The sequence below is a fragment of the Stegostoma tigrinum genome, chromosome 9 (assembly GCF_030684315.1).
Source record: "Stegostoma tigrinum isolate sSteTig4 chromosome 9, sSteTig4.hap1, whole genome shotgun sequence".
NCBI classification, from domain to species: Eukaryota; Metazoa; Chordata; class Chondrichthyes; order Orectolobiformes; family Stegostomatidae; genus Stegostoma; species Stegostoma tigrinum.
The window spans coordinates 53,440,834-53,454,562 of NC_081362.1; the positions used below are offsets into that span (position 1 = coordinate 53,440,834).

The 13,729-nt window shown below is 39.5% G+C and overlaps 1 protein-coding gene across 1 annotated transcript in view; it reads left to right on the forward strand.

Annotated features, from left to right (window-relative positions):
- The window catches only part of dusp10 (dual specificity phosphatase 10), a 36,722-nt gene extending 27,242 nt beyond the window's left edge, over nt 1-9,480 (forward strand). The window contains exons 3-4 of the mRNA XM_048535422.1: nt 5,309-5,677; nt 8,521-9,480. Of these exons, the coding sequence (XP_048391379.1) occupies nt 5,309-5,677; nt 8,521-8,786 (635 nt within the window). The 3' untranslated portion in view covers nt 8,787-9,480. The remainder of the gene's footprint in view (nt 1-5,308; nt 5,678-8,520) is intronic.
- Nucleotides 9,481-13,729: the final 4,249 nt, after the last annotated feature.

Here is a 13,729-nt window from a genome sequence, read left to right on the forward strand (position 1 = left end):
TCTAAAGAATGGGAGGGGGAGTTGAAATGGTTCTCGACCGGAGGTGCAGTTGTTTGTTGCAAACTGAGCGGAGGTGTTCTGCAAAGCGGTCCCCAAGCCTCCGCTTGGTTTCCCCAATGTAGAGGAAGCCACACCGGGTGCTTCCCAAAACCAGCCCAGCCTGTCTCTGCCTCTCTAACCTGTTCTTCCTCTCACCCATTCCTTCCTCCCACCTCAAGCTGCACCTCCATTCCCTACCTACCACCTCATCCTGCCTCCTTGACCTGTCCGTCTTCCCTGGACTGACCTATCCCCTCCCTACCTCCTCACCTATACTCTCCTCTCTACCTATCTTGTTTTCTCTCCATCTTCGGTCCACCTCCCCCTCTCTCCCTATTTATTCCAGTTCCCTCTCCCCATCCCCCTCTCTCATGAAGGGTCTAGGCCCAAAACGTCAGCTTTTGTGCTCCTGAGATGCTGCTTGGCCTGTTGTGTTCATCCAGCTCCACACTTTGTTATCTTGGATTCTCCAGTATCTGCAGTTCCCATTATCAACAGACTGATCACTTTTTTTGAATGCACAATTTCCTGAAAGTACAAATAAATAAAACTAGTGAAGAACTTGATGATATTTTAGAAGGCCAGATAAAGAAGTGGTAACAACTTTTGTGCAAACCATTGGTTGATGCATTGACACATGCCCCAGAATGAAGGGTGAGTTTTGAAGCCATTCGGAGAACACCTGCTGTAAATTCATCGGGATGATTCCAATGTGAACAGCTGGAGTCCTGAAGAGAGACAAAACGCTGGGTTTGAGATGCTGTGAACCAAGTCAAATGAAGCTGTATAATGCAAGAGACCTGTTGGAGGATGACTGTGTGGTTCACTGACTTAAATGCCACAGAAAATTTTTTAAAAATACAAGTAGTATACCATTATTACAGCCAGCAAGTGTCATTCTTTACTTTGGCTAATGCTTATTGTAAGATATGGAAAAAATATGATTTGAGGAATTTGTGGGAGATGTGAGTATGGATCGAGTTGGTGATGTGCTCATACACCTTATAGTGAAAACAGTGGTTTGGAGATTTGACTGTAGGAGTTTTATTTTTGCATGCCCTGTTGTTGAAGCATGTTGAATGTTTTGGCACAAACATGAGGCTGAGATCATTGTAGCTTTTAGTGGAAAACTGAATAAATATCTGAAGCTGAGAAATCAACAGGGTAAGCAGCAAGAGCCTGATTTTCTTGATGTCTCGCTGTAGGCCACTTATTTCCAATGCTGGTCTGGCTCTGGGGTATTAGCCACTGGGTTTTCCCATCCTTTTATTACTGACACTTCAGATGTGATCTTGAGCCACAACTGGGGGACTGCCTGTTATGTTTTGTCGTGCATTTTTGCACACACTTTCTGGCCTGTTTGAAACTTCCCTTTAAAGAAATTTTTGTTTTCACTCAGAATAACATTGTCATTGCACAGTAATGTTTCCATAAATGCAAAATCAGCAATATTTTTAAACTGCCAACTGAAAACAAGAATTTGACACAAGCCTCATTTGCATAACTTGTCCAAAATCTTGCTGAGGAGAATCATAACTGACTTCAACTCAGTGAAGAGTAAAATGACATTGCGATCTCTTTTGAATTGTGGTTAACCTGCTTCATTTTGAAGTATATCAGGCATTTTATCAGAAATAAGGGAAGAAACTATGCTTCATATTTTCAGATTGACAATGGTTACGCTAACAAAAGTAGTGGTTCTTATCATTGGAAATTGAGTCAGATTAGTGAAAATGGACATGAAGATTCACTTGTGTACCGCTCCAGCCTTTTTACAAAAGAAGGGAGCTCCACATTTCTCTGGAGATTTCAGTCAGGATGCCTTAGGGGAAAGCAAACTGCACCTCATTTTTAAGAAGAATATAACAGCTGCCATACTCTGAAATTTAAAAGTGCCGTCAGCCACTTTTATAGCTGCTGTGTCTGGCCTGCAGAGCATGGGAAGAGTATAGTGTCAGTTGCATCTTGCGGGGATGGAGAAGGGAGGTGTATGTGGGTTGGGTTTGGAGACAGGCCTTTAGGTCCCAGCGATGGGGGGACGTGAGGTAAATATGGAGTCTCTCCTTAATTATTCAGGACCGAAGTTACATATGTAATCATCCAACACTTTTTTTCCTGAGCAACAAGTTGGCTTAATTTCGTCCAAACCGCCTGATTTTTAAGTCAAGTCTTTTGGTGGATTCCAAGCATAGTGGAACTGCCCAGCGGAAAGAATCTCCAGGATCAGAGGGCATAGTCTCCTGAATAAAGGGATGTCAATTTAAGACTGAGATGAGGAATTTCTCTTGAGGCTTGAGAGTCTTTGGAACTCGTTGCTGCAGAGCCCTTGTATGTATTTAAGGCTGGGATAGATTCTTGGTCAGTCGATTAGATTCCCTACAGTGTGGACACAGGCCCTTCGGCCCTACAAGTCCACACCGCCCTTTGAAGCATCCCACCCAGACGCATCCCCCTATAACACACACACCCCTGAAGACTACAGGCAATTTAGCATGACCAATCCACCTAGCCTGCACATCTTTGGACTGTGGGAGGAAACTGGATCACCCAGAGAAAACCCACGCAGACACAGGGAGAATGTGCAAACTCCACACAGACAGTTGACCGAAGCTGGAATCGAACGCGGTCCCTGGCGCTGTGAGGCTGCAGTGCTAACCACTGAGCCACCAGTAGGGGGGTTGAAAGTGCACATAAGGAATGTCAGATTAACCATAATTCTGATGAATGATGGAGCAGGCTTGCGAGGCAGAATGGCCTAATCCTGCTCCAATTTCCAATAGCTTTAAGCAAAAAAAAATTAAAATGTGATTATTATTGATGCCTCTTAAACATGAGGGATGAGACTGGATATTTGTATTAATTTATTTTCAGCGTAAGTGAGGTTGATTAGTGATTGTGTTGTAAAAGGGGCTGTTGGACTGAAATGGGTAAGACTTTGACTTTCAATCAAAGATTTGTTTCGCATCTTTGCACACACATAGCAAGCCGTTATCACACAATGCAAGTGAACAGTGAGGCAGTCGGCAAGATGTTGTTTATATGGAACTAATGGTGCAAGTCCAACAGGAACAACTTGGACGTTTTCAGTTTAATCATGCATGTGCCCTTCACCCAAAGAAGCTGCACTATTTGCATGTGCATAACGATGAGAAGCATTAACACCAGTGTTATCTTGTCAGCAAATTATGGCCCATTATTTTGAATGTATCAGGGCCAAATTCCTTTTCATTTGGTCGACTGAATACTCAGCCAATATGGTGAGAACCAGAGTTCTTCACTCTGTTTTCATATCAATTCATTTTATGTTGATAGTTTATCGTATTCTGCAAAATGTTCAGCATTGTGTGAAATCTGGGCTAGAAAACAGTTAGAAAAACACAGGCAGCAATTTATCTGAAACGAAGTATAAATTGACAGCCACAGGGATGGTCTTCATTTTGCAAAAACATGCCACTGACAAGGGTCACGTTGAAATTTAGATTGCTAAAGGCTTTCATTAAAAATATCGAAGAAAGCTAAAACCACTGGAATGACTGCGAAAGCAGTTCTGTGTCCAAAGCACTCCCCATATTCAACAAGACATTTGGGAGCAATATCCAGATTCTGTTTTCTTGACCTGGGTATGCTTCCAAATTAGGCCACTTCAACATGAATCCCACACTAATAGAGCGATTTGACAGCTGCAGTCTAACCTGATCAGTGTGTGTTTGGGAGTTAAACTCACCTGACTATCAGCATTCCGCCTGGAATAACAGAGAATCTCAATGGTTGTATCATAGTGCAGAGTTTCATCTTGTGAACCACGACACTTGGCTGCTAAAATCTATTCCTTTAGGCCCCGGATTATCTTTGTACAATTTTAGATTATCAAATTTGAGGATCCTCTGCAGAATTGGAACCCAGAAAACTACTTCAAAGTATAATGGCACATTATAGTTAGGGGCTAAACCTTGATTGATAACCAAGATTCCTAATACCAGAAGATTCAAGAGGACGTGGCTATTTATTCCCTGCCTGATGTACTGCAGCAACACACAATCATCATTATGGTTTAAAAGACAAATTATTTCTTTGTCCGTTATTCCAGCAGGAACATGCCCATGTTCCAGTGTTCAGAACAATGTGTGCCACCATGAGTTGTTTCTCTTTGTCATTGTGAATGCCATAAATAATACATTCCACAAAAGGAGGCCATGAAATCAGCTGGCTCCGATGAGAAAAGCACTAGTAATTGTGGTCAAGAAGTGAACCCTAGGTCACTGTCACGCAAAAATCTGTAGGACATCAAAATATTTGCTCGGAACCAGAGGGAGTGGAAACAAAGGATTGAATTAGGTTTTGGTTTCTTTTGCTTAAAAGCCTCCAGTGGTCCATTTTAAGGTTAGGCCACCTAATGCTTGCATAATTTGGACAGAACTTGCTTCAGACCTGGTTGTATCTCAATGGTAAAAGCAGCATAATATGTCATAGGCTCTGGTTACACATGTCAAAAGTGGTCTGCAAACTGTAACAAAGAAAGGGGTCTAGCTTCCTATCTAATGACCCTTAGATAGCAGTGACCAGAACTTGCCAGTCTAAACGGCGTAGTAAGTAATCTGATACATCACTGTTTGGGCTAGCACGTTATTGTGAAATAATAAAATGTGAGGCTGGATGAACACAGCAGGCCCAGCAGCATCTCAGGAGCTGCTGTGTTCATCCAGCCTCACGTTTTATTATCTTGGATTCTCCAGTATCTGCAATTCCCATTATCACTGATACAACGTTATTGTGAACATTGATCAGTCACTGATTAAAAAAACACTGGAGCTTTTTTTGATATTGGGGATCTTTTTGATTAAGAGGCACACAGACTCATTTATTTGCAGTGGTTTATTTATGAATGCTCACAAAAGTCCATTTGCAAAGCTTCATAAAATAATCACTTGGCAATAATGAAACACATGGTTGAGGTTTGATAAATAACTGACGTGAATGAAGGTGAAGATTGTGGGAAGAAAGTGGGATGAATTATGGATAACTGTAGGAAACAGAATCATTGTACTGAATCTTCTTGGTCTGTGTTACCTACCTTCTATGGCCAGTGCGTGGTGCTGCAATAGACAAACAAGCAGAGTTTTTCCACGTGTCTTAGTTTGTAAAAAATAAACCAGACTGTCATGTTTGAGAGTAATAGAATTATGCAATATTGCACAGTGCAGTTGATGGATTGGGAATGCTGTGAAATTCTGCAAGTGGCTAACAGTTCTATTTTCTTCCCTCTCCAAAGGTGGACACAGCAGCTTCAAACAACACCATGAGAATCTCTGTGATCATTCTCTGCAACTTCAGGAGTGCCCAGATGCAGGGGCGGCCTCAGCAATTCCAACTCAACTACCTCAATCCATCCCCACTACGCCTGACATTGAAAATGCCGAGCTGACCCCCATCCTACCCTTCCTGTTTCTTGGAAATGAGCAGGATGCTCAGGATATTGAAAAAATGCAGCGGATGAATGTTGGCTACATTATCAATGTAACTACCCACCTGCCTCTTTACCATTACGAGAAAGGTATCTTCCGTTACAAACGGCTACCTGCCACCGATAGCAACAAGCAGAATCTCAGGCAATATTTCGAAGAGGCCTTTGAATTCATTGGTAATTTTCTTTTCAGAATATACTCTCTTTCTCTTATTCTTGAAACAAAAATATATTCAGTGTGTCTATTACTTCCCCTTATTACAATGTGCTGGTCAAAGGTGGGGGTTCAGCAAGTTCACAGTTCTTTAAAGTTACGCTTTAGGATAACCTCATTTGCTGCCAAAGCAGGTTGTGGTCCTAAACAGTCATCACAAATGTTAAATTGGCGCTCTGAGCTGGATTTTCTTTCAGACGGGATGTGTAGTCAGGGAGATGTCCCAATATTGCGATCCAACCTCCCAGTCAGGTGTGCCCACTGGTGATATTTTCATCCAGTAGAGGCTGGATTTTGAATTCAGTTCTGCTGCTAGTTACAAAGTGGCCAGATCTATTGGTCTGTGTTTCTTCAGTAAGGCATCAGCTCAGAGAGTCTCTGTTCCCTGCCTATCATTCCCATCCCAAGCCATCTTCAACCTTTCCAATATCCCTCTGTCAGCATCTTCTATAAATGAATTGGGGAGTCTTTGAGAAGCTCATAACTTTCTTTCAAAATAAACCAGCATCCACTTAAATAACCATTATTTTCTTATCTCCTAAATCTATCAAAATGAAAACACTTACCTTCCTCTTGTCTGCTATTCCAACAATCCCTGAAGAGCAGAATCCATTAATGGATAGGAAGTCAGCCAAGCATTCTTGATAAATTCCACTAAACAGCTGTCAACAAACCTTTTTCAGTACAATCTGTCAAAATTATTTCAATACAGCTGGAAGCTCTTGCCATCTGCCATAGTTTTAAAACAGCCTAACAGCTGACTGACCTGAGTATCAAGAGGGATGAAACAAAATCAAAGCCATGAAGATATTTCATTCTTCCACACGTCAGATCAAATATAGCAATTCTACAGCGAAGGCTAACACTTTGCGTACTTTGTACTTTCACAAAGCTGCTCTTTCCTTTGCCAATTGTTATAGTTCCCACCTGCAAACCACCACTGTGTTAGTGTCTCTCATGTCACCTTCCATACGAGTCCAGGTCCATCAAAATTGCAGCTCTGCAGTGGTGCCAGCAATGTTGAGACAGCAGCTCCCAACTCTGTGCCCTTAATCCTTGCTGATGAAAATTGTCCGTCTGCCATTTTTAAAGGTGAATTATTATATATTGAATGCTTCTTCATGCCAACAAGTCATTTTGCTTGACTTAAACAAAGTGTCAGTGCACCTTCCAACATTTTCAGTGTGGCTGAAGATTTCAGTTCTGTTCCTCTTTGTGGTTCACTAGTGTTGTTTTGCAGGGCTTGCCATTCTGTATATTAGAAAATACTGTTTATTAAGCTTTTGAACATATTTAAACACAGTCTAGCATTCAAGCAAAAGGTTTTTGAAAAAAGCGTTGATAAACCAGGGAAAATCATCTGCAGGTCTTGCTATTCATTTATTGTTTCAATAGACAGCAACATAGATTAAAGCCTGCGTGATGACTAGCCATAAATTGCATGGTAAGTACACAAAATAATCACAAGGTCAATAGAAATTTCTGTAAGCTCACATTGTGTAAAGCTGCTTTTAAGTACCCTGAGGCACTGATGCAGGAGAATTCTTCTTAATAGTGCTTGTTGCATTTTTGCTGTTTTTATCAGCGAGCACCTGCGATCATTGCAGCTGACCAGTTTCTAACAGCATCCAAAATTCTGGATTGATTGTACTTATTATGCTCGAGTGGACTGTTTTATCTGTCATTCACTCAGCCTAATGAATGTATTAGATTATACTGCACGGCCCTTAAAAACCCCTTGATAATTGGTGAAAATACTGTGCATTAAGATTTTGCTTTGCTGAAATGATCAGAGAACCTGTAACGATGTTCAGCTTTGAGCTGGGTTTAGTTGTCATTCTGACATGTTTCCTTTTATCAGTAAATAAATCCATCCCTACTGGCTCAAGGTATTGCATCTCCTAGACCAGAAACTCCTTTCAGAACTTGTTCTTTTGCTCTGAATCTATGTAAAGTTGGAGATTTTAATTATTTGGTGATTGGTTATAAATGGAATAGAGAGCAAGGCCCATGTTTTGAATTCTGACAAATTAATAACAAGCAAGCTGCTGTAATTTTCAAGATCGTGTTAAATGCCAACCATTATATTTCAGGTAAGTGTGTTGCTAAGTTCAAAAGGAAGTTCTTTGAACTGTTTTAGGAGACATTTTGTATGAAGATAATCATTTGTTTGCTGCAGAAATTCTTTACTTTTTTGCCGGTTCAAAAATCTATTTTGCCCATATTATTCGACTTCCATTTTCAGAATATTTGGACAATTTTCAAATGATAAGCTTCTAATTAAACAAAATGTACAGGAATTCAGTCAATTTGTAGTAAAAGCTGGTTAAAATTAGGAAATGGGCAGTTAGTATCAGATGAATAATATCACTCTAAGATGTCCTATATAAAGTCCCAAATGGACCAGTGTTTGAATATCATCTTGTTTAATATCAATAAATGGCCAAGATAAAAAATCCAAATGTATATTTGCTGATGACCTAAGAATAAGGTTGCAGTAATTTCAGCCATTTTCAAAATGATGTAATCAGTTATACAATTAGATATATGGAAATAGAAATGTGAGACTGAAACTGAAAGATATGCAATTTCAAATAATCGACAAGCAATGTAACAACATTGGAGTTCATATATGTACCATCCTTTCTCAATCCTATTTTCATGTGTTTAACTTTTTATGAATCTGTCTTCAGATGCGTGAATTGAATTTTAACTATCTTCTGTCTCATCAAAAACTATTGGAAGGGTAGTTTTATATTCTGACGGGGCCGCCAACAAAGCATTAAAATATCTTGTTTCGTTTCAGAGGAAGCACACCAGTGTGGTAAGGGGCTTCTCATTCACTGTCAAGCTGGTGTTTCTCGTTCTGCTACAATAGTTATCGCCTATCTGATGAAGCACACACGGATGACCATGACTGATGCCTACAAATTTGTTAAAGGAAAAAGACCAATTATTTCCCCGAACCTCAATTTCATGGGACAGTTGCTGGAGTTTGAAGAGGACCTGAACAATGGTGTCACTCCTCGTATTCTCACACCAAAGCTGGTTGGGGTGGAAACAGTTGTCTAACATGACCTGGCTGCCTTTTTGTAGTTTATTTTTAAAATGATCCCCTCGCTGCTTTGCAGTGTCTTATAGTATGCTGGAACTGAGAACCTGAGACTGACTGACTGCACAGTCATTACTTGTGGAGTTATAGAGTTGATGGTCTGTGCAGGTTCATAGACAGCAACAAACAACTGGAAGTGGAGAGAAGCAAGAGATGGTGACAATATGGTTTGGAGTCTTCTCAAGGAATGTCCTTTAACTATCCAAAGGTTGCCAAAGCAGATTGGATGCAGTGACAGTACCAACAAACATGGCTGCTTCTAATCTCAATTTAAGCTACGAAGAAAGAATTCTAACGTGAAACCTGATTTTGTATGTTCAGGTTCTGTTGATGTTGGTTATATTTTTCTATAAGGGTTGAAGAGAATTTTGGGAGTTAAATTAAAAATGGTCTCATTAATTACATGCCCTTTTGAGGCTCATTGTGCAATAATTGATTTGCGTGTGAAATACCAAATGGATGGAGTTAGGTGCATATTCCTTCATGTAAATAGACAGTAACATGCACCTACTCATAACTTAGGGGGAAAATTAAATCAATGGAAAGCAATTTTTGTTCAAATTCTGGTCACAGTACCATATGTACTGATGCAACTTCTTTGAAATATATTGGATCAGAATGTTAAAGTAAAATGTTATTTAATATTTTTCACAATCTTATTGTTGTCTGTGTATAATTTTGTTCATACAAATCTGTGGATTATTCTTTGTGTAATTAGTAAAGCTAATATGAAGCAACATTTGTCATAGCAACAAGGAGACACATCTGAATTGCGCACCATCTAGCTGATTCCTGCCAACTAATGGGAAAACAGTTAATCGTGTATGAGCCACCCTCTTCGAGCAAACTTTTAACAGGATTATGTAACATTTATTGTGAACAGTCCCTAGCCCCCACAAAAATCCAATTTGATACATATAAATCCATTTTTCTTTATCAGATCAGATTTGCCAGTTTTAAGTCCTGCCAAATAGTATGGTGAGCGTATATATGGAGTTCCAAATGCACTTTGAAGATTGAGCGCTTGAATGTTTGTTTGCCTGTTTTTAGGACTCTTGCCCTCCCCCCAGTTGCACGTGTTCAAATGGCTGAGGTGACAGATAAGCTCTGAAGCTGTTTCTAAGTTGGTCCAATTTAGCAAGTATTTGGATTAAGTTATTTGACTTGAACAAAGCTTACAGCTGGTAGTGTTCAGCTTTAGTGTTATTAATGGGTTAAACGTTTAGGTTGAAGTGCAAGCTATGTTGTCTGAAATGCATTTGTGTGGGTAGCATTAAAATTGAATACTGAATTCAATCATTCTGATCAGAAAAATAATTGTAATGAGTACAGTGATGGAAGTTTATAAAATAAAGACTGAACTCACCTCCCACTTTGTGATCACCAGATGGATATAAATAGACAGTAGTCAATCAAAAAGAAACATCACTTAGATTGCAATGTCCAAATGTACAGTGATTAAATTTGTTGTTAGCAATCACACATAACGTGATTTGAATCTACATTCTGCCCAAACCAATAAAGGAAGTTAATCATACCAATATGATTTTTAAAATGGTCAAGGGGCAGACCTTTAGTTTTGTAGGAGGTCCACTGATATCAGGATAATTTTCAGGGTCCTGGCTGAACAGTGCAAGCATGATCTATTCAATGCACCTTTTTTTTGGGATTGTCCAATTAAGCATGGCAGGCCAGCTCCTGATCTCAACAGGATGCAGTGCCCTCTCAAAATATTGGAGAATAACAATGACCATGCTGTCAGACCACTTTAGCAGAGGGAAACCTCGTCAAGGTGTGTCCTGCCACCATAGCTGTAGAAACTTTTTTGTGTTGACAGGCAGGGTGAATATCTTTCAGGGCTCCAGCAGCAATTGTCCTGGATAATGGCTGAGAGACCATCTCCTCATCCTGACGATTTTCGGAAACAGCAATGGGCCCTCAAATTATTCCTGAAGGTTCAATGTGAACAGAATCCGAGCCAACAAAGTTTATGGGTGAACTGAAGTTTTCAAAGCATGGACGGTTGCCAAAAGCACCTTTGGATACTCAAATGTGGAACTGACAAGCATTTGCTTCCAGTGGCTGTTTTCCCAAAGTTAGAGTACTTACCTAGAAATTTACCAATTTGTGCATGTGTTTTTTTTTTAAACTAAGCTTGTCCAACAACTGCAATTAGTCATGGCTTTGACTGATATCTGGAGATGTCAGGCCAGACCTTTATCCCAGGCATGTTTCACTTCATCGTTACCCCAACTGGGTTTTTCTTTCCAGTAACATCTGCAGGGAAAGGAACTGACCTTACCTTCATTACCTTGCCGTGTGAAATTAAAAGCTGTTTCTTTTGCTTCTATTATCAACATTACTGACCTTTGGAATGTTTATGTAACAAGTTAGTAGAATCACTGAGGCAGCAGGCTCTAATGTCCCTGTTCCTGGGAGAGGTGACTTCCTTCTCCTTCAAATCTTTTGCTGTGGGTGATTTCTGTGCTTAGAGTTCACCTTTCTGTGTTAAGCATCTGTCCAACCTAATTGACTACAAACCTATCATTTTATCTTTTTCATCTTCCCAGTTGTGAATTTGCATTACTTGAGCATCCATCTAATTGTGAATAAAAACAAATTTTAAATAATTTTTTAAATAAATATTTAGATAAAGCAATTCAGAAATAAGCTTTTGCCTGTTCTCTCCTTATAGCCCCTCATTATCACCTTGTTTATCAAGAGAAATGATCTTAGTGTTTATCCTCTCATGACCATTCAGAATCTTTAAGGTCTCAAGCAATTCAAGTAAACTTTTGTCTCTGTGTAAAAGGGAAAAAGCACTAACCTTTCAAGTTGCTTCCCAATTCTGGCCCTTTATTTTTGATGACCTCTTCATGAATCCAACCTGTAGCCTGTAGGTTGTGCGTACTGAAACTCAAAACATTCTACGTGGTTGAAAGATATCTACCTCACATTGTAAAATGTGTTTGTGAGCTTTCTAACAAGTTGAAGGTTTTTTAATATACTTAGTTGATTTGTCTAGCGTTATTGTGTTGTGATTCTGTTTAATATGTTTGTGATCATCTAACTTCATGGATTTCTGATCCATCAGTCTGTGTTCTGCCTTACTCCGTCCTAAACAGGAACACGATCTTGAGAGATGAAATTTGTTTTCAGGTGGTGATGGAAATTGGTACAAGCAAAACAGGTTGCAAATTGGAAGCCTATCTGGCTTTAATTTCCATGGTCAGATAGTTTTGACATTCCAAAACTAAAGCAGAATGCAAAGCATTTGACCTCCTGTAGCAGTAACAATATTTATTTGGCTACTCCATTTGAACTCCTGGTCAATGATGATCCAATAAAATTAATCCATATCTTGCACAATATAATTAGGCTGTCTTGGTGATAATGGTCATTGACTGACACTAGAGTGGATGGACTGTTATCAACCATTTATTGGCCCAAGTCTAGACATTGTGTATATCTTGCTGCATGTGGGCGTGGACTGTTTCATTATCTGGGAGATTAGGAATGCAACTGAATACTGTAGTCACTAGTAAACAGCTCCACTTTAGACCATATGATGGCAGGAAGCAACTGCAGATAATAGACTTCTGGATTTGCTCTGTGGAACTCCCACAGTGATACCCTGGAGCTGAGATTATTTGTGGCCAGTGAGTAGAGTCATGCCTTGGGTCATAACTGGTACAAAGACCAGTATAACAACAAGAATGTGTAAGAGTCTGATGCCATATATAGTTTTCTTCACTTACTTTGCAACTGTAAAATAATTATTAATTGTACATGAATTGATTTGAGATGTCTTCACAAGTATAATTATGAAAGGCATGTATTCTTGTGCAAGCTGTGCTCTTGCCAGTTTATATTGTTTAACATTCTGTTTTTCAGATTATTATTATTATTATTATTATTATTATTGTAACAAATTTATTGTCAAGGTGAACCTGATCTGAAATTCAGACAGTTGAGGGTATATTCACTCATGGTTGGGAGTATTCACTTAGAGGGAGATCTTTAGAAAAGGCTGGAGTTCAATGAATTCAAGGAAAGGAGGGTAAGGGGAGCTAAGATGAATATTGAAATCACAGAGGATGGATTATGAAAGGAAGCAGGATATCTTTATAAATCAGAGTGGACTCAACAGGCATTTTATGAGAAGTGGTGGTGAGCAACAGCTTTGGATATTTGAAGAATGATAAAGTAACAGCGTTTAGGTGAGCACACCAACCACAACCCAAGCTACAGATCTACTCAAGAACCTTGGAGGAACTGTAATTTGGTAATAACAATTACGCTGCCAGTGCGCTATCGAGTTGAAAATTTGGTACAAAGTATAACCATGTGGGGAGACTTTAATAAGGGGCAGAGCATTGCTATTTATAAAAATTCAGAAGTCACATGACACTAAGTTTACAGTCCATCAGATTTATTTGAAATCTCAAGCTCTCGGAACACTGCTCCTTCATCAGCGCTCCAAAAACTTGTGATTTCAAATAAACCTGTTGGACTCTAACCTGGGTTGTGCGACTTCTGACTTTGCCCATCCCAGTCCCAACACCAGCACCTCCGCATCATTGCTATTTGTAAGCCTTGTTTCTGTCAAGTGGTAATCAAGTTCTTACTATGACCACTTGTGCTGACTGTTTGAAGGTATACATGGGTATATAGCTTTCAGTCACACACACCTCTCACAGCATACAGCAAATATCCATTTTTTTGTTATGACCCCGGTGATATTGTTAGATTCAAAATAGTAGCCCTATAAAATTGGCATAGTACTTATGAGTATTGCTGGAAAAAGGCACATTTTGCTGATTGATTCTTTTTGCCTTGCACTTACTAATTCAACTGATAAGAAATAACAGTGTAAAGGAAAACATCTATACTGCATGAGTAG